The 22,731-nt window shown below is 33.3% G+C and overlaps 2 protein-coding genes across 13 annotated transcripts in view; both read left to right on the top strand.

The window, feature by feature from the left end:
* The first annotated feature begins 7,984 nt into the window (after nt 1-7,984).
* On the top strand, nt 7,985-12,135 carry LOC140055083 (large ribosomal subunit protein eL19-like). The gene is made up of 5 exons (XM_072100287.1): nt 7,985-8,089; nt 9,674-9,780; nt 9,938-10,060; nt 10,575-10,806; nt 11,880-12,135. The coding sequence occupies exons 1-5, from the start codon at nt 8,085-8,087 to the stop codon at nt 11,989-11,991; spliced, it is 579 nt and encodes a 192-aa protein (XP_071956388.1). The 5' UTR covers nt 7,985-8,084; the 3' UTR covers nt 11,992-12,135.
* A 143-nt stretch (nt 12,136-12,278) lies between these two features.
* Nucleotides 12,279-22,731, top strand: part of LOC140055028 (kinesin-like protein KIF13A) — a 64,155-nt gene continuing 53,702 nt past the window's right edge. For 9 of the 12 annotated variants that reach the window (XM_072100277.1, XM_072100268.1, XM_072100190.1 and 6 more), the window contains exons 1-4: nt 12,279-13,146; nt 14,170-14,254; nt 19,375-19,387; nt 19,851-19,908. In XM_072100277.1, coding sequence (XP_071956378.1) covers nt 13,089-13,146; nt 14,170-14,254; nt 19,375-19,387; nt 19,851-19,908 — 214 coding nt within the window. In that variant the 5' untranslated portion in view covers nt 12,279-13,088. The remainder of the gene's footprint in view (nt 13,147-14,169; nt 14,255-19,374; nt 19,388-19,850; nt 19,909-22,731) is intronic. The other 3 variants (XM_072100181.1, XM_072100234.1, XM_072100225.1) reach the window with 3 other exon arrangements.

The raw sequence follows: 22,731 nt of genomic DNA, 5'->3' as shown, positions 1-22,731 counted from the left end.
TACAGTAGTCAGATGATGCCATTTCAACCAATCAATTTCTATTATTTACATATGTAATATAGTATACAAATAATGAATGTTTATGAGTGTAATGGTACAAATAATGGCACGAGGTGAATGATGAAAGGTTATATCAACGAGGCAACGCCGAGTTGATATAACCTTTCATCATTCACCAAGTGCCATTATTTGTACCATTACACGAATACAAAACATTCATTATTTGTTTTATATAACATCTAAATAAATTCTAGTTATTTGAATCAAATAAAAGGTAGCCCTAGCCAAAGCTTACTACATTTCCTTCACACACATTGATTAAAAACAGTAACATTTGTTTTTTAATAATTTTATATTAAATGTTATATTTATATGGATTTCGTAAACACACCTACTTTTGTGTTAATTATGTCAACAAACGACCAAACAATCCTAGGCCTAGCAAGGCTAAAACGCCTAGGCTAGGCCTAGCCTAATACTAGCATGGCCTAGGCTAGACCTAGTAGCCTAGTACTAGCTTGGCTGAAAGGCAAAACTACGACAGACAATTGGAACTTATCTAAGCTAATTATGGTTTTTCCAACAATTCCACGTCTTGTAGGGATGTCCCCATTAATTAATCAAAATCCTAAAAACGATCTAAAGCTAATTTAAATGCCTTTTTGAATGAAATTAGTACATAATGTCCAAATCGTACACAAATATCTGCTGCTGTTGCATATCTCGCGGTGGTGTTTACAAATGAAACTGAGACCAGACGACAGGTGGCGCTGTTGTATTTCACAGTACAGAGCCATATCATAGGATAATTTGTGTACTAGATTTTTTTTCATCCGCGAGACGTTTTTTTTTTCGTACACAAAAATGTTTCAAAAAGTACTATTAAACAATCGTTTAATAGTGCGTACTATTGCACGCCATGTGACCCACAATCGTCCAATCAAATGACAGGAATTTATTTAGGTGTTATATAATATGTAATATAGCAGTGTGGCAAAATGCCATACAACACTCACTACCTTCACTGTACATTTGTATGATTGATAGCCAAAATGCAACACATTGTATTTCCTACATTGACTTCAGATTATCAATTACCAGATTTATTTGAATAAACACCTCCCTCGAATAAATTCCCCCTCCCCCATAGAACATCATTTTGAATAAATTCCCCCTCAAATAAATGCCCACCTCCTAACCTTTATGAACAATAAACGCCTATGCTAATTACAGCAAAAGAAAATGTACCTGTTCTTCATTAGAAATTTCCACATGGTAAGGCCTTTCCATATCAGGAATTTGTAGACCACATCAGCCGTCAGGCACACCAGCTGCTGAATTTCAGGATTTTCAGCAAGGTACAACACAATGGAACTACATAGAAATAATTAGACTGTGTACAATTTTGGAACAATTCTAAAATTGTAATCATTATCATACACCTACATGTACACTATGTAAAATCTATATTAACTAATACTTACAACATAATGGTTAATGCAAGTAGGCCTACAGGTAAATGACTCTTTATCACATATGCTGCTATGTCAATTTCGGATAGATTTACTGAAAAAAAAGGTTATTATTTTATTACTATTTGATGGAAAGAGTGGGAAAACAGGGGAGGGGTGTTAAATTTAACAGGGAATGGAGAATGGCCGCATTTGGTTCACATCCCATAGCCCATCAGCACCAAAAAAAATCTTTACACTTTATCATATTGATAGAGATTGAATATTTAGGCTGTAAGTACTTCAATGTTGTTCTATGTTTCAAAAAGTGGTTAGGCCTCTGTGGAAACCAGAGACCAACAATACTGATGACTTACGGGCCTTTGCATCATGCTAGACTGCAGGAAGACGGTAATGCGAGGCTAACTCGGTGTGCTTGTTCAACTGACGCATTCAAGCTAGTTTCAAATAACTTTAAACTAATACCTACCGAACAAAGTAAAGTTTATGCTTTTCACGGTCATTTATACTTACTGATGTAGGGTGCCATAATGATTAAATTTTGTAATTTAACCGTAAAATTTTCCACTAACAAAAATAGGTATCTATTTTTGCCACGTAGCGTGAAGAAAAGCGCCACCAATTAAAACACGCTCTTTGATCGTGATTATGTAAATAAATCAGGCCTCGTTCATTTAGTAGAAAAAATAAATGAGTAAAGATCTTGTTTATATATGTATACTTTAGATAATTTGGACACAGACAATTTATATACTATGCTTACATGGTTCTATAACTTGGAGTTATTTTTTTGTAAGCGTAAAGTTATTCTAACGTCAATATAATAAACAGAATTTCTTCCACGCCACGTGAAGGGGTGTGTCGTTACTTGATATGCTACCCTCTCAGTTTGACTTCTGTTTTGGTTGACTGGAAGTACACATTCAAACCATCTTTAGCAGAAAATATAAGGTAAACATTTATTTTTGTATACTTAGAAAGAAGATACCGATTGAGAGACCATTTTGTTGTTGGTATGTGTCATTATTATATCAACCTGAAAATATGAATTAGCAATTGCGGACCAGTGAGCAAAATTTGGTATTTATTAGTTTTTTGCTTGGCCACACATACCAACTGCTACTAATATTGCTGTTCTTCTTTTGAGTGTTAGCCTACTGTTAGTGTTGAGTGATTGTAAAGTTGTTCTAATAAAAGTCAAGAAGATATATACATTAAGTGACACTTTTTAGTATTAAATCTTTATGGCACACTGCATCCTAACACCAACTGAGATTGAGCCCGTAAACACTGTGGGGAGTTCAAGGGTTCGAATGAACCAACCCCCCTAGCTGATCTGATGGTACATACAGTAGGCCTAAAGACAAACAGCATCGCACAACAAGGACCGACAAAACGTCTTGACGCGTTGGTGCTGTCTGAGTTGAATCTTGACGAGACGAGCCATCTTGAGATAGCATCGGCCGTAATTTTTAGGTTGTTGGGAGAACTCTAAACATTATGTTTAATCTTCTCCCGATGAGATGACTCTTCGGGCCTCGTCGCACGACGCTGTCTGAGTTAGCCTTAAATAGACTTTAACAGTGCTAAAATCTAGTAATTGAGTATATTGCGAGGGAGGGGGGGGGGAGGCCACGGGGACATCTAGTGTATAATGTATGTGAAATAATGTATTGATCTTTTGAAGTTAATATGAATAAAAGTAGTGGTGAACTCTACAAAAGAGAAAAAACATATAATTAACGTTTTCTTGAACGATTTCTCGTCATACTTACCGATTAAGCATACTCTTAAAACTTAAGAAACTTACCACTGCATATATTCCGCAAATTTACGCTGTACAATCATCAATGAATAGTACCATGTACATGTGAAAATAATGTTCATATTTTATGGCACAATCCGAGATTAGCCACACATCTAGTTTGTGAAGTATAATTATAATTTATAAGTCAATGAATACTTTTCAATAAGTTGATATTTTTCGAAAAAAAATTATTTTGCAATTTGTTGCAATGACCGACAAGTGTATTGTATTCACATTTAATTTGATTTTTCCCCCAAATTTTTAAAGAGGGTCAAGACTTGATTTTCACTATTCACTAGTTTTATCCACTTTCTAATCCTAAAGATAATCTCAATGCCTCCTAAGTCTATATTATACAATAGCAGCTCGTTCACACTGTATGGTAGTCACAGAGCATACCTCCATGCACAGAGTATCTGAAAATGATTGTACCTACTTGGGATTTAAGTACAATTAAGTGCGGCTCTCTCTGGCAGTACTGCATTTTCATTTACAATGTCCTCGTGACATGCCATTTTACAACACATATTTGGTTTTCGCTGTCCACAATTTAACCACACTATCGATGGATCATGATGAGTCAAGTGGCTTCTGAATCTCTCTGCTCATACATAACATCAACAGGCTGCAAGAGGAGAGGCTGACCAAATGGACGATGAATACATGATATGGGCGACGTACAGCGTACTGTACCTGGAAGTAAATGAACCGTGACGGAGTAAATACATAGCACGAGTTTTCATTGTCCATGTTCAAACCAGATAATAATATAATAATAATATACACAGTTATTTTCACAAAACCCACTTTCATGATTCAATAGTTTGATTTAGAAAAATGAATAATATGTCAATGTCACATAGTTATTGACCAAAAATTAAATCGAAAAATATTCACCCGAAAAACTGTAATTTAAAGCAAAAAAAAAGTCCAAATTGGCTGCCAGAATGGGTTTTTGTTTGAAACTGAAAAAAGTAAAAACTTAATTAATTAATTATTTTTTTTAAGGTTTTTCCTACGGGAGTGAATAATTTATTAAAACTGCAAAGTCTGAATAAATTAATCTTCATTTTCATGTTTTTGGTGGACAATAGGCCTACATCATCTTTACTATTTGTATTCATCATAAAAACACAAAAATGTGATGATCAGTAATACAACAGCCTAGACGTATTACTAGTCCAGATCAGCCTTTCTAAGGCAACTCCGAGCGTCCTCCTGGCGGATTTAACTGGACACTGAAGTACCGGGTTGATGATGAAGAAAATAAAGGAGAGTATAGCGAGTGGGAGACAAAGAAAAAGAGAGAAAAATAAATGAAATGAAAAGATTTGTGGTTGTTTGAATTGTCAATGTTGCATATTTATGTATAGGGGCCTAAGTATTAAAACACTTCACAGGTGACGGGACGTTTTTGCCGAGAACACCACCATGTCCGAGTAGGCCTACCTCATAACATTCATACAGCCAAATGTGGTGACCGTGTTTTTTTCACGGATGGTACGAAAATAAAGACCCCAACATCAGAGACCCATGTTTTCGATATTTCTCGAAACCACCACCAACACTTCTTAATTGCGTTATATAGGAGGGGGTTTTAGGAATAATTTTAAATCTACAAACACCCAGTAGGCCTACAAAACTTTTTCAATTAGGTGTAGGCCTATTATGGACGATTTTCCGAAATTGTTGATATCTCAAAATTAGATAATTTAACTAAAGTCATTCTGTGAAAATAAAAGAATTGATTTCACTTCACACATCTGATAGTTATGGGTCTCAAGATCTACCTGGAAGTGAGCTTGGGTGGGGAAGGGTAATTTTGGCTGGTCAGTGGACATCGACCTCAAATGTCATCGTGGAAATTTAATTTTGTACACATGAATATAAACATACCAATTCAATATCACATATTCAACTTGATCAAAAATTGGATCGATACAAAAAATTATCTACTTCTCTACTAAATGTAAAGCAAAAATATTCAAATTGACTGGAAGCTTATTTTGTCTTTTTGAAAGTGAAAACATTATTTTTTTTCCCTACGGAAAAACAATTGCCTATTCAAAATCTGAGTTTATTATCAAAAGGCAAGGTACTCAGTGTTCAAGCAGTAGGCCTACCTACCTGTCAAAATGAAATCCCGAACCACCACAAACAGAGATAATTCAACAAACACTACCACCGTAGGCATTATCATCTATTGCCACTATCTTCTACTACACTGCATGGCAAGTTTGACTCTTCTGTCCTAATGGAACGGCATGGCACCATGACTCTTTAGTATTTTCCATTCACCATTTATTATCATTCATAATACACAAGCAACAGAAAACTTCGACTTCGACTTTTATAAAACAATACTGGGAATATTTCATGTAATGTCATATTATGTAAACGTGTTTGGTATCAGTATTTAGGGATTATTTTTAAGCGGGAAGCAAACATTTTGATTGCGCAGCAATTATAACACAAACAATAGCACTGCGCATTCCAAAAGTATTAGTATGGGTTCCAGACGGAGTTTTGTGTTAATATTAGTAAAAAGATAAATATTTTGGCACATATGGCGTTTCTTACGTATAACTACATGAGTTTTTTGAGACAAAAATCGAAAAATAAACGAACAAATAAAAAAAGACAATGAATACAGACTTAGGGAAAGTCTACAAAAGTATGCGTTTTTATATGTATATCTGAGAAAGAGCACATATAGAACTGAAGCTAATAATATAATTAACTGGTGTGATATGAACTGTCTAAAAGGAAGGAAATTGTGTTTGATTTTCGTAAAATTAAGAGGCAACTGATACCTTTAAATATCAAGATAATGATGTCCGCACAACTAGAACATAAATATTTAGGAGTATGGATAGATGAAAAACTGTCATGGAATGCCAACACTGCCAAAGTCTATGCGAAGGCAAACCAAAAGATTGTACTTCTTAAGGAAATTAAGAAACTTTAAGATTGGCAGAGATGCGCTGTCTCTATTCCACAGGCTATGATACAGTCCATATTAACATTTTGCTGTATTGTATGGCTTATAAATAGTTTATCTAAGAATAATTCAAATAAATTACAGAGAATAATAAAAATGGCTAAGAAGGTAATAAAATAGGCCTAGGTCCATGATATAACGATAAGGTTATGGAAAAAACCAGAGTCATAGAGTTACGACATTGGATTATAGTAGTCACTTGATATGCAGATCAATTTGTGTCAAACTTGTCTCCGTTAATTCATGTAAAGTATAGGAGCAAGAAAATAATTTAAACTTTTTCTTATATTTAAAAAAATTTAATTGCAAATTTTACGGTGACATATCGATGTGCACAGCGTACAGAAGTATTTGCGGCAAAGAATATTGCGCGCGCGTGCGCTAGTACATTATAAAGTTCGATTGATTAATTTTGGAACGAAACATCCCATAACTACGTCCAAAGAACTTATAACACAAGAATCTCCTGTTCGTCCGAAGCGCGTAACAATTTCGAAAGGCATTGTGGGATAGAATAGAGCTATGGGTGGCGCCATTGTGAGTAATGCTCTAGGGGGGATAGAGTAATTGACTGAGGAGTAGGGCGCCCGCATCAAATTAGAAAGTCAAAATCATAGAGGGGTTGTGCTAATACTCTAGGGGGGGTAGAGTAATTGACTTCCTAGTTTGGAGGGGGCGCTGCTCCATGCTGTGAAATGGCGTCCCCCAGTTTGACCTTTTAACCCTGTACTTCCGATACTGTGTTTTGAATGCAAATTGAAGAACAGGAGATTCTTGTGTTATAAGTTCTTTGCTACGTCCTATCAAAGATAATAAAAGGAGAAGATACAACAGTTCCGTTTCCTATCCTTCTATGTATAACAGCGCGTACTGTTGATTCTTTACCTATTTATATTCTTTGGTCCTATTAATAACAATTATGTAATATTTTCAATTCATAATGCATGCTTTGATGACTAAAGAAACTAATAAAGTGTCGTGGATATATTTTTTAATATATTGAATAGGTATGAACAATATTAAAATAATAAAGGCAAATTATTACAAATGAAATGATGAACGAGTCTCGGAAAGTTTGTATCAAAAACACACGGAGAGCATACTGTATAAAAAGTGGGGTGAATTTGTGTGTTTTTTGTATTGGTTCATGCTTTGATGTATCCTGACTTGCATGTAGGCCCTAGCATTTATTCTTTTGTTATTATAGACACAATGATATATATGTTACCAAATTAATACCATTAATAACATTATTTACTAAAATAAAAACGGAATCTAAGCGTTATTTCATTGACAACAAAATCTAAAAATAATGCATGGAACCAAAGATTGTATAGCGTAGCGGCGCTATATAATCTTTGATGGAACTACAGGAAAACGCTATACAAAAGAGACGCGCGCGCCCTCAGCGTGCGAATTCTTTGACACAAAAATGGCTTCTAATTTTCAATGTCGTAACTCTTTATATATGGCTCTGATCGTACTTCACCACCACCGCCACCAATAATTATACATTTTCGAGAATAACATTTAGACTTTTTTCCAGTCGTTTAGTATAAACAATAGCCATTTCACAATCATGCGTAATAATATTTCTGAATAAAACATTTAATTTCTACTATGTGCACGTCATTTATGTCAGTTATATAAGTACTTGAGAAGTAAAAATTATTTTTAAAACATCACAGATGATATAAAGAATAAATTAATAACATTTTAATTTGTAAAAAAATAGTACTACTTTCCATTGAACGTGGTCGGTTAGTTGTCAGTCCTTTTACCTCGTGTCAGCCATCTTGGCAAAATGAGGTAAGTTGTGTGTGTAAAATACAGGTTAATTTAACGTTATATGTGTAAAATGACGTCGAAATTAGTAAACTAACTGATCTAATAACATTTGTGTATCCATCCTTTTGATAAACATATCTGTTTAGGGAAATCGATTATCTGTATTTTGAACATTAAGTTAGGCCAGTCGAGTTCTTTTTTTATGTCTACTTCGTGTGTGTGTCTTTGAGGCGGGTCGGGGTGGTAGGTTGTGAATGATGGGTAACCAATGATGTTTAGGCTAGCTTATAATATAAGAGGTGTCGCTCAAAGATGCAAAACTGAAAGTAATTGATATGGCCCTAGAATAGTACGAAAGTGCATTACATTGCCTTACTACACTTGCCACCACCATTTTAATTAATAAACCAGCTTTCACTTCGTCTTCGTGCTTCCTGCATCATGCACGCCACGATTTTGTAAACTAAAAGTAAAGTTTATAAAAAAAGGGACAGCATTTAATTGAGTTGAAGAAGCCTAGCCTACTACTAGCCAGGAATACTACTACTACCTACTAGGTTGCAGGTCCCTTGCCAGTATTTTTTGTGAGGTTAAAATATAAATACAATTTGAAAAAAAAAACAAGCAATGAACATTTGAATCGCATAACATTTCTGTGTGGTAGGTAGTCTGGGATATGACTGGTTGGGCCGCCGACCAGTTGAGCCGCCGGTAATTTCTATGAAACGCTCAGTGCGTCTTTTACGACATTTCGCGTAGTGATAGAGTGGTGTCCTAGTACATAAGTTCATGGTCTTTAGGTTTATTGGGTCATGAAAATAAATAATAATTACATACTACAATTTTGTTGGTTTGAACCGCCATAACAACACAGCAAAGGAAAGTAGTCATATTTAATAATTTAATTGTTTTTAATCTTTCATTGAGGTAAAAATGCAGTGCACTCCATAATATTTTTCTCGCGTGTATGCCTACCACGTAAAATCATGTTGTCTCTCAGAACTAATAGAGTATTGATATTATTCGAATGAGGTTAAATAATAATTATTTTTTATTTTCTATCTTTTAATATCATATTTTATTGAATTTTACAATGTTAATACACAAAATATTTTACTAAAAAACGGTGATTTTATGCAATTATTTTACCGAAAAATGGAGTAGGCCTAGGAGTTCATACAACTGCCGCCTGAGGGGGCAACATGTTTACGTCATTTTTGGCTAAAAACGATCATTTTCGGTCATGTTTTAAGCTTTATATTTTGGAATCTACAAGTCAGATAGTCTTTAATTATAATATTTAATAATATATACTAAAAACCGTGATATATAAACTTTGGAATATACATCGATATATCTAATAATTAGCCTAATATAAATAGAAACGAGCACCGGCGAAAGTAAGCATTTGGCGTTTCATAGAAAATAATGTTTTTCTGGCGGCGGCTCAACTTGGCCTAATCCGGTAGTCTAAGAGGAGTAAATGTTTTGGAATGTGGATGGTAGGTCAAATTTTTAATGAATTGATAATTCCAGTTCCTGAGTTGTTTCCATAATGTGCATATTATATTACCACTTTCATATCTTGACTTTTCTTTTTTGCAGTAATCTCCGTTTGCAGAAGCGTCTGGCTTCCAGCGTTCTGAACTGTGGCAAAAACAAGATTTGGTTGGATCCAAATGAAATCACTGAAATTGCAAATGCGAATTCAAGTAAGTATTACATTAAAAGTGAGACACGAGTTGAGTGGTGGAGTACAGACTGCATCCATCAGCACATCTTTAAGGCACTTCTCTGCCATAGTTTGTGTAATAGAACATTAGATTAAAACATTTCATGTTTTTTTAATGTAAAAATTGTGTGTTTCAGGACAAAATGTACGAAAGTTAATCAAAGATGGTTTGATTATTCGAAAGCCTGTGGTTGTGCACTCCAGAGCCAGGGTACGCAAGAATACAGAAGCACGCAGGAAAGGACGTCATACCGGTTACGGTAAGTTCGGTGTAATTAATTAAAACTGATCAGATTTATCCAAGGATAGGCAAAAGTCTGGTCAAACTCAGTACCGTTGTATGATCATTCAGAAAAACACCTCTCAACATTACCGTTTTTATTGTATGATCATCCAGGAAAACAGTTCACGAAATTAATGCTATTTGTCAAACCCAGTACTGTTTTTTTTATATATAAACATTTTATTTTATTATACATTTCGGAAAAAACATTTACAATTGTTAACAATCCAACACGTTTGCAAGAGTTTGTCATGTTTCTACTCATGATGTCATATCACTACCATATTTGGGCATATCACTACCATATTTGGGCACATATTTTTGTCACATAAAGTTGGGTACTGTAGGCAGAGCTTTAAACACTTTAGTGTCAATCAAGGGAAAAAAATCTGTAAAAGCAGCAGCTGACAAATTTTATTTTATTTTACTGTCAGATTGGCACAATTGTCTAAAACATTAACATTTTTATTATTATGTACTTGTCATTTTAGGTAAAAGAAAAGGTACTGCTAATGCCCGTATGCCAACCAAAGTTATCTGGATCCGAAGAATGCGTGTCCTGCGACGTCTTCTCAGAAAGTACAGAGAGAACAAGAAGATCGATCGCCACTTATATCACAAACTTTACCTCAAGTCAAAGGGTAATGTCTTCAAAAATAAGAGAGTACTCATGGAGTACATTCACAGAAAGAAGGCGGAGAATGCCAGAAGCAAACTCCTTTCGTAAGTTTTGGTCAATTTGTTTTTTTTTAGACCAGGAATAGTGACTGTAATCCTAACTGATTGCAATCTATGTGTAAATGAATGATCTGGACAGCCCAATCCTGCTTGGTTGCACAGAACACATCAATATCAGGAATGCTAATGTTACCGTTTAGATATAATAATATCCTTGATTTATAGAGCAGCTTAATGTTGTGAGACCTCGAAGCACTATACATATTGTTACCACATTTTTGGATCAAGCACATATGGAAACATACTTCCATTCTATATTTTATTGCGAATGACGTGTGGCACAACAGCCTTATATATTACTATAATGTTAACTGTTAGTATCAGGATCGCTAATTACCGATTTAATATTCTGTATTTTGTTGCGAATGGCAGTGTGGCATAACAGCCTATAAAGGCCAATTTACACAGACGAGCGGTAACGGTAAAGTTGAGCGGAAAACGCAAAAATAGGAGCTATGTTATTTCTTACGACCATTTACACAGAACGCGGAGCGGTTGAGCGGAAATCCGCAGAGGATCGAAACAGATTCGATTTTGAGAATACCGCGTGGTAATTATGGATTCTGGCCAATGATTGAAATGACGTCATCTATCAACAACTTTTTTTTGCGTCCGTCGAGTGAAAGACGACAATAAATACGAGAGTGCCGTAGTAGGCCTAGCCTATAGTTTCTTCTTCTTTTTATTCAGAAATACAAACACCTACGACGTGACTAATGTTCGTATAAGGATAGTGAAAAGAAAATATACATTTTAGTACATTATTAGGCAACAATTCCCTCTAAAACTTAGGCCTGTGTGTGCTAGGCCTACTGACAGTCAGTCACATCCAGGCCAGCAGTGACTGTAACATGCATTAGCCTCGAGGCCTACACGCACCTACTTTCCACCACTCTGTTCGCGAACTCCGCGCGCTGTGTAAATGGGAAAAGCCACGGAGTCTTTTGCTTACAATTTTCGCTCGTCTGTAATGCTATAATGTTAACTGTAGATTGGTATATACAGTAGTTTTATTAGAATTTCATGTGAATATAATCCTTTTTTCTTTTTATTTTCAGTGACCAAGCTGAAGCAAGAAGACAAAAGACAAAGGAAGCTCGCAAGAGACGTGAGGCTCGTATCACGCAGAAACGTGATGAGTTGCTTAGCTCATACATGAAAGAGGATTAGGAGAATACTATCTGAAAAAAGCAACAGAAACTTAAGATGCAGAAGAACACTGTACAAGGCATTACTAGATGCCAAGTCTGGCATACTCCTCAAATCCTGTAACATTTGTTTGCGAATCAAAAATAAAATAAAACTGTATCTAAAGTTTGTTTGTTTTTTTGCTTGTTTATTGTGTTTCAAAAATACCGCCTAGATTTGACAACATTCCTGAAGTAAAAAAATTACCTAGTCATAAGTACATATTGTTAATTTAGTATCATAATATTTGATTTCATTTTCACGTATGTTCAGGCTACCCTTTATCAAACCTAGATTTTTATCAGCCACTCGATGCACGTTTTATGTATAGGACAGTATAAAACAACTTCAAGCATGAAATAAATGCGAGTTTTAATGATGTCTGGCAAGATAAAAAATAGCAGGCTGGCTTTTTGTTGAGATAAATAAATATGATACAGTACATGATTTTCTGTTTGTATCATTTAGAAGAAAGTATGTTGTCTTCACAATGAATGTTTTGTATTCATTAAGGAAGAAGAGAATATTTCATTGGTAGATGAAAATGATACTACAACAACATTCACAATTGTATTGGTTTTTCCTATAATTAATAGGTAGGTAACTTTTTATTTCTACAACAAACTGGAATTTGTTTGTGTATCCACATCCATAAATAATGTGATGGAAAGAGATTACATTTACCAAATTCATGAATCATCATTAAATACAATATGGTTTTCTACGTAGGTCAATACAAATGTATAGGGACAATGTTCCGTGGACCGTAGTCATTAAATTGGGTTTTCCAAAGACCTTCCCTGGGTTTTCCCAGTTTTTCAACCAACAACATGACATGTGCTGAAGAAGCTGCTTGTCGGGGGCGATGATAATTTGTTATAGCGCCATCTAGAGAGAATCTGCAAGTGTGCACAACACAACATCAATCGGAGATAAAAAGTAAGGGAGGCTTTGGTCTAGTTTTCTTGGCTGTGTATCTGCTGTCGGAATTATCTAAAATGGAATCTCTTGGATGATATATATTTTTAAAATGATGATTTAATTTTCCAATTATAAATATATGTGTTATATACGCAATCATGTCTTCAAAGAGCAAAGTGAAAGTGGCTGTCCGTGTGCGACCCTTCAACAGGCGAGGTAGGCTGAGCCATCTTCTTTCTTATGAATATGATGTAATGACATGCCTCAACGGGCGGTGCCAATCACTGTGTGAAGTTGGTTGGTTACCACCAGCTCTGATGTAGAGTACCATATTGTAAAGTTGTCTTTTAATAATAGAAGAATTAAATAAATATTAAATAAATATTTGTTTATAGCAATAGCATATAGGCCTAGCGTATAATATTAAAAGGACAACAAATAATAATTAATATCTAGCTAGGGCCTACATGAAATATTTATTGAATTGTACTCTAGTAGGCTAGGCCTACTAGGCCCTCCTAGCCTTATCTTATAATAAGTATTGTAGAATTGAAACATACCCCCAGCCAGCCAGAAAAAGAGAGGTAGGCCTACTGTATATCTAAAACCATATCTAAACCTACAGACAGTGTCAATAGCCTCTATATTATATATTATTATTATATTAATTGTGCTGGTATTTGATTATTATACCAATTCAACTGTGTTTGTATTGATGTAGTAGTAAGTAAGTAGGCTAGAAAAAAGTAATATCAACATCCTCTTCCTTTCTAATCAGCAATTTCTGGATTTGCAGGCAGGTGTTAATTAACATGCCAAATTGTGATTGTTCATTCACAATTATTACAAAATACTGTAGTTTACCAAAAACCAGAAGCCAACTTCAGGTCTTAAACTTGTTAGATTCCTGCAAAAGTTTAACCAACCAATCATAACCCAGTTTACACCTACAGTAAATTCTGTTCTGTAAAATATACATTTTAAGCAACTGCAAAAAGTTGTTCTTATACTGTACTACTGTAGGCAAATTTACATATTTACACAAATCCTGCAGTTGTTTTACGTCCTTTGTTTTCTATTACAAGATCTAGTGCTCAATTTTAATTTTTGTTTTCATTTCCTGAGCTCTGACAAACTGCACAATTTTTTTCTCTCTATACCATCTGGAGTTTCCTATTTCTAAAGACATATTTCGAAATTGCAGAAATATTGTATTTAATTAAATTGTATTTTCTACAGAGATAAGCCTTGGAACAAAATGTTGTGTCGAAATGGAAGGAAATACTACATACTTATTGCCGTTTTCAGGAAAAGGGTCAGACCGGTAAGTGTCAGTGATGTTGGAACCGAACAAATTATATTTCATTCATTGTTTTTATTATTACTGGCATTTTTTTATTATTAAATTATAAAATCAGCAATACCAATTTCGTTTTCTCATCACTATAGTATCACACAAGTCTAAATTATCATCACTTAAACATCCTCTTTATCATCAAACTTACTTACTTAGTCCGGGACATACCTGAACTTGTATTACTAGATTCCTCCATAACTTCCTATCTGCCATTGTGACCATCACTATAGTATCACACAAGTCTAAATTATCATCACTTAAACATCCTCTTTATCATCAAACTTACTTACTTAGTCCGGGACATACAGTACCTGAACTTGTATTACTAGATTCCTCCATAACTTCCTATCTGCCATTGTGACAGCCAGTTCCTCTCTCATCAATGTATGATTGCTTGTCATCAAACAATGTGTAGCATAAAACATAGATTCTCGGGCAACTTTTGGATTACAATACAGACTTAGTATTGTTATTGTTTTGAAAAAATTACATCACACATGTCTTTAGTACTGACATTTTATTGAACGTTAGTTAGAGTGATATAGTTTTTTTTTCTTTTGTTCTTCTTGGCATCCGCAACCATGTGTTTCCCACTGTACTGTCCAAATACTCAGAATAACCCACCCTTCCCGTTGACAAATCCTGCAAGACTGTGCCATCTTATTAAAAACAACTTTAGACACACAAAAAGTAAACCCTTATGGTAAAACACATTTAAAATTAAAAAAACTCAATCATCCGCAACACTTGGTTTTGATGTCTTACAATCCACTGTAGTCAATACCATTCCTTTCTACTGTACATAATATACATTACTGTACCTACTGTATATCAATGTTGCAGACTTATGTGATAAGGCCAATACTAATTGCTGGATTTATCATTGTGGAGATAAAATTGTTTACAAAACAGTATTGCATACAGGATACAACTGGTAGTTTAGTATCTCGGCCCTGTAAAGTTGCTAGTCCATATTTACTAACTACGTATGCAACTAAACTGTACTCGCATTATACTACAGTCAGCTCTGCCAATAGCGGACTCCTTTGGGCTGGCCAAATATGAAATGGGTTTCAGAAAAAGTCTGGTATTCGGAATGCATTTTTATTGGTAAAAATGAATTTGGGACTGTTCGACTACTGTACTTCAAGAAAAATCTGGTAATTGGGAGAGTTTCTGGTTTCCAGAGAGTCTGGTAAAATGGTATTGGGAGATTTGACCATATATTACTAACAGTCACTAAACAGTAGGCATTTTTGTGAGAGGCACACATAATATCTTTATTGCAGACCTTTTTTGGTACCCATTCTTTAGAGGATGGCAACTAAACACTTGATTGAAGTATCATTATTTTAATAAAGAAGTCGTGAATGCAGCTTGACCATCCTACTGTACATGGGCCTTTAAAATTTACCTGAACCTTTGAGTGGGCCAGGGCTTGGTTCTTATTGGAAGTACAGACACATCACTGGCCCTTAAATAATTTGCATTCTTTTGAGAAGGACTCTTCTTATTTTAGAGAACACTACTATACTAGTACTACTATTATTATGTGAACACTGAAAGTAATAACAAATAACTAGGACAACACTGTGTGGTGAAATGTATATTTATGAATCAAATCATGCATAATATGTCCACTCTCACTCTTTGTTTACTTTCCATACATCTGGGCCTATTCTATTATGATGCAAATATGACTACATTGATTGATAGTAATGAACCGTACAATTGCATCAACGCCAATGTCATGAGATCTAACGCCGGCTTTATAATAAATAACTAAAGAAAATAAAATAAATGATATTAAAATTATATTTGAATACGTCGAATATTGATAAAAATATTTAATATTTTAACTAAAAAATTACTACTGTATGTTGTTACATTATTGATGTGATTTTAAACAGGATATGAAAACAGAGAGTTATAACTGTGTGATTGCAAAGAATCAGTGCAGTTAGAAATAATAATATTGAATTATGAATATTCACGCTGGCTAAGCACCTATAGTTCACTATATGTACATGTGATTATGTATTGTTTGTTGATTATAATTGGCATGTAGAATGATAATCAGATTAGACACCATTGTTGATCTACTACTAGAGGTTGAATACTAAAGCATGTTTTCCACTAGGCAAATTTATTTTCACGAATCCAATGTTCAGCAGAGAAAAAACATTGCACTACCCTTTTACAAGAAAATAGCTGCGATTTTCGATTCAGGACGTCAGGACTTATTTCCTAAGATACGATTGGTTGTGCAGTTTTTCAATTCGCAAAAAATAGAAACAAGTCAATTTTCAGCATTCTGATGTGCCTAATTAACGAATAGACTTTTAGAATTTAATAATAATTATATAAAACATTATTTCTGCACATTTTTTTCATGTGGCCAAAAATAGATTTTGATTTAAGATTAAAAGATAAACAATTTATATTAATTACACAAATTTGTGTGTATAATTTGTTATTGTTTAATGTTACCCTAAAATTTACCCTGGCCTATAAAATCTTAATATCATAACTGAATATTGTTGTGTTCCTTTGGTGCTCAGTAAGATGGACTGATTAAATGTGACAGGTAAAATTATGCCCTGTGGTTAGTTGGTGTTATTAACTTGTAAAGCGCTTTCAGCAACAAATTAATAGATAAAAACATAGATTGAAATCCAAATACAATACTGAACTGATGTCCATAACCCAACATTCACATAAAAGTTATATAAGAAAGCTTACTGTACGACAGTCTGTTCCCAAACCTGTTTATGTATGTTTAGAAGACTTTGCTTTAAATATTAGTAGAACTTCTACTACTACTACCGGTAGTTGTTAGTTGGTTATTAAAACAAAATGTGAAAATACTGTACATGCTGATTGAGTTAAAAGAGATGAGTTGACAGAAAACAAAAACACTTGGTCTACAGTACTCGCCTCCATTTTGCAGGACTTTTTACAATTTAAAGAATAATATTTAAAATTACTGTACATGATGATAATAAAAAAAACATCCCTGTTTTGGTTTCCATATTACCTTAAAAAATATGGTATACAGGTCCCCCATGATACATACAGTGTAATCCATACAACTTTTTAAACAATTGTGTGGTATTGCTATTATTATTAGGACAATTAAACCATGTTATTATTAATACAGTAGGAAATTCAAATTTAATATTAAATAACAACACAATTTAGCAGCTAATACAAATCAGTCATGTAATAATACACCCAACCCATTGAACACCATCTTTTCCCCAAAATGTGTTCAACCTTCTAAATACTGTATCTGTACAAACGTTTCTTAGATTTACATTAGATGTTTGTTTTAAGATTAAATACAGTTAGTACATTTACACAGTTCTCTAAATGCTTCTGGCTAATTTGATTCATTAACCAATCAAAATAGAGGCCATGGGGATGTCTTAGACACCTATTGTACTTTATACAGTACATCTAGTACCAAATTACTTTATTCAAACCTTGTCACTGGTCAGTCAGTTTATTATAAATAATACTGTAGTAATACAAACATTTGTATTGCGCCAATAAAAAATAAAAATGATTTTTGTCTTGCTGAACAAATACTGTACATTTAAAAATTTATTTGAAAAGAATTGATAGTGAGTAAATTTTTTATAAAGTGAGAGAGTTGTTCAAGTGTGAAACAACATTTGAAAATAACATTTTATAACTCCATGATGAAAGATTAATTAAAAAGAGAAAAAAGGGCCTCCATCAGATGTTTATCTTAATATGGAAACATGAAGAAGAACACTAATTTTTCAGAGGAAAGAAGGCGTCGAGATTATCACAATCAAGTAATAAGTTAAGGTGATAGTGATACAGTATAATAAGGTGGACAGGAATATGTTTTAGGTTACAATATAATAAAAGCGAATGGTCAATTCATATGTCGCTAGTTTTTGTATGCATAGTGATATTGATGAGGTCAAACTGGTTTTTCAACAGCTAGATAGAATGCATTGCCACATAGATGACCTGTAGTAAAAAGAAAAAAAAAATACAGAAACAAAATTGATTATTCGGTGTTATGCAGCAGAATCCATAACCCTGACTTGATTTCAGTCTCCAAAATTAAATTTACACACTAACTACATATTGAGTGTTATCTGTTTTATTTAGTTACCCTAGTGTAATTTATCTATGAATGATACAGTTAGGTACTGATGTACATCATTGGGGATAACCTCAGTTTAAACATGATAATCTACTATTGATCTACTGTAAGGTTTGCATAATCAGATAGCTAATTTAAATATTTTCTTTTTACTCAGTAGTAATACTATACAGTACTTATATTATGAATATGATTAGACATGAGATTATATGAAAATTGTAAATTATGATCTTTTAAAAACTGGTGTACTGTACATCATGCCTAAAGACATAATTGCAGACTAATTTACTATACTCCAGTCTACTAGCAGTTTGAAGTCATCCCCCCACGTTCTCCATACTTACCGGTAATAAATAGTGCCCATCCACCATACATGCCAAAGAGAAAAATCTCTTCATCTACTATTACTGTAAATACAGTTCATTCTCTTGTGAGTTCATGGTTTATCAATTTGATCTCAGTTGCATGTTTGTACTACTGAGAACTACAGTAGTAATGTTCCACCATGCCAAGGATGAACAGAAGTGCTAGCAAATCAGACTTTTTAAAGATGTACTGTTATCAAGTTAAAACCCCCCGGGAGTGGTCCCGGATTTAGGTGCGAGTAGAGTTTGGCTTTAGTACTGTAGGCCCAGTGGCTTAAAATAGATGATTTGAACCAGGAACCTTGTGTTGAAAGTAGAAAGTCATCAGTACCTTACAGTATCTACCACTGTAATCTTGTCACTGCTTTATTTTAACACATTCGTCAATTAATGCTACATCACATACTGCAGTATAAATAAAATAACACATTTTAAATATTTTTTTTAAAAATTCATATTCTATTTTCGTAAACATGAACTAGAATATATTAATGATTTAATTCACAGTTTTGTATTACATTTTATGTATTTTTTTTTTCATTTCCTGTTTCCATTGACCTGCCATTGACTTTCAACAGCAAATCGAAAAAGGTGAGTGTCTATTTGTATCACTAAATAAATATTAAAAGTCTACTCAAGTTTAAATGAATAAAAGTTCCTCAAAAACATCCCATCCACAATACCCATTGTTTTAGGAACTTTGCATTAAAAGATATTTTGTCTATAAATTAGGAAGGCGTACTGTAGGTCATTGATCAAAAAAGTGCGTACAAACTACAATTGAGATCTGGTTCTGTTTCACTTGCATGGTTGAATGCGAAAATAGATTTGTGTTTTCCAATTGGACTTTGCCCCAAATGAGATGGACTGGTTAAATTGTTGTCTCTATACAGCTGTACCTTTCATGATAGCCTTTTCTTAAATCCCATGCTTCTCAAACAAAAGTGAACATTTGTTGATACAATGATAACTGACAATTTTATGAAATGTTACTTGAGAAATAAAGAAAAAGCCATAAAGAAATTACTAATTTGATCATGTTTTTTGTTTACAGACTTTTAATTATGATCATTGTTTTTGTTCTATGGAAGACAATAGCCCAAATTTTTCAGGTAGGTTCAGACTGTATAGTTAATTTGCCTGCAAAGGATTGCAGAAAGACATTACCTGTAGGAACAAGTTATTGAAACATGTGCATGAGAAGTTGATTTAAGACACTTCTTTACTAAGATTTTGAATTTAAAACAATTTTAAAATAAATGAAAATAACAACTAAATTAAACAACTACAATATCATGTTTCGAGTTCTGTATTTTGAATTATGTACAGTTGCCATAATTGTAAATATCTTCTAAATTGAGAATTTTGTTTTGTGGAGTTCCTATCTGACCTATACATGTCTGTGTGTATTCAAGTCCTTGGTGAATTTACTGTACAGTACAGTAAGTGCTTTACAATACAAGCTCTGCCATTTGAAGTGGTCTACATTCTGTAATTAAGTATAATCAAAAAGGAAAGACTAAGGCCAAATAAAATAGAATATATCTTTGGTTCAGAGAAAGAAAATTTTCATATTTTTTTTCCCTGAAAGATTTAATTGTTCCTAAGAATCTCCCCTTTCCCATATGCCATAACATTTTTTTTTGTACTGTAAGCCCTTTACTTGTTTGCTCACTTAAACGTTTAAATGAAGAGTATGTTAATTACTATGGTATTTTCAATACAGTATCATTTTAAATTCCTATTATTCCTATTTTTAACAACAGTTAAATTTACTGTAAAAATAAAGAATTGTATACTAAATAAATAATTTGCTATGAGTCAGGTCGAAGGTCAATTTTGTTGAAATAGAAGCAAAGATTTGTGTGATACAGAATTATTACTTCCTTATAATTATTCACAACCAATCTGTGTAGGAACTATTTTTGTTTTACAATCATTGTTTTGCATTGCAGTCATCAGAGAATTAATTATTTATTGTCTATGCACAACCGTGGATGGTTACAAAATATAATTTAGTTTGGTTGGATAGTACTGCAGAATTGTGCACTGCTATCGAAAGCATGAGAAAATTGTATTGTCTACAAAATGTAATAATTTGTAACAAGTTGTAACCAGGTTTGCATAGTGTGAAGACAATTTTGTGGAAAATCTCCCGAGATTTCACAGGGGTCCAGAGATTTTACCAGGGTCCCTTGTGAAATTTCGGAAGAAAAACACACCGAACAAGAGGCCTGTGTTTGTTACGAAATGTTCCGCATTCTTTTACTGTGGTCACGTGTATTGCAATTCAATTGCTATTCTGTCCTCCCGCGATATTACAAGGTTCGTGTATGCGCAGGGGAAAATTTCATTTTAAAATTTTGTTTAGCAATATTGCTAATCAAACTGATTTTTGTGTCGAGAAACATAGTTTTGTATTGTATTTTTTGCTACACAAATTTAAAAATCTGTAGCAAAAAGGTTGTTTTGTTGTTTTGCTACAGTATGCTACACTGGCGAAATTATTGCCTGAATTGCGTGTGTGAAAACATGTCTTTGGGAGATCAAACCTGGTTACAACTTGTAACAAGTGGTAACAATTTTAAACGCAGTGTGAAAAGGATATAAGTCTACAGTTATACACAACAGGATAACATGGCAACATTTTTATGTGTACCTCAAATACCAAAATGTACTCATGCTTTTAAAAAGAATTGTTGCAAAGTATGTTGGCAGATTTAATGTTTAATCTACAGTTTGACAGCATTGTCAACTATGTGAGAAAATAAGATATTTTTTTTCAACACAGACAATGTTGACAAGGATGCCCATACTTATTTCTAACATATTCTCTATGACACAGTATTATTCATTTTACTCTTCCAAACCATATTGAATTTATTGATTGTGATGACGATAGTAATTCCAATCACAAAGTTATAATGTATTACCGTAATACAAAGATTCTTTCTATGACGTCATTTATTTGTATAATCTACTGTATGACAATCCTTGGAAATGATTTTTATGTATTGAACACTAAAGGTCTATCTGTAATTGCCTTTGGCATGTCTGACAGAGTACATAATGGAAAAAGATGTAATGGAAAAAGACATACAAAACACATAGTTCTACCATACCTAGTATAGTACTGTACATTATATTATCTTAATTTTTAAAAATGTTTCCTTAATGGTTTATATAAAATCTTTTTTTTTTTAAATAATATATTCAAAACCTTATCATGTTTATTGATTTTAAAATGGTATGCAAAATTATCTATTTTTTAAACATATTTTATTGATTAAAGATTTATGAATTTTTGAGAAAGATAATTTCATGATTAAATTGCCTTTTTTCATCACAAACATCACGTATTATGATGATTCATCAAAGCTAATCTGATGACAATAAAAGTTGTTTATGAGTCCATCATTTCAATACTATAATTAACATATTTAATAATTAGATGACATTGGATAAATTATCCTCATTCTACAGTGTTCAATGTCCTGATGTTTTGTTACAGTTTCCATATAACTATAGAATTTTAGAAGTAACGGATTCACTGTATTTATATTTAAATATTAAAAATACAGTACATTAACATTTGGGTTCAAGTTTAAAAAATTGTGTAAATTACCTTGCGCCTGTCTACAGGTTACTTGCGTGAATTACTTTGGTAAAATTATAAACAAAAACTAGTCTCAAAAATAATTTTGTGAACATTCGTTTTCAAATCTTGGCCTGACTATGCGGAATAACCTTAGTAAACCTATACGCAATTCACCATCAGTGACATTCTTAAAAACTCTTAAAATCTCTTTTTTTAAGTCAATGTTCACCATTAGTCCTTGTAAACCCCTTTGATCTTCGTAAAGGCGCTATAGAAATGATAATTTTAATATCTTTAATTAATATGTTAAGGTTTGCACTGCAGTTTAAATAAAATA

Source organism: Antedon mediterranea, chromosome 1 (assembly GCF_964355755.1).
Source record: "Antedon mediterranea chromosome 1, ecAntMedi1.1, whole genome shotgun sequence".
NCBI lineage: Eukaryota > Metazoa > Echinodermata > Crinoidea > Comatulida > Antedonidae > Antedon > Antedon mediterranea.
Note: the sequence above shows the minus strand (reverse complement) of the source record. Positions and strands in the feature narration are given on the sequence as shown.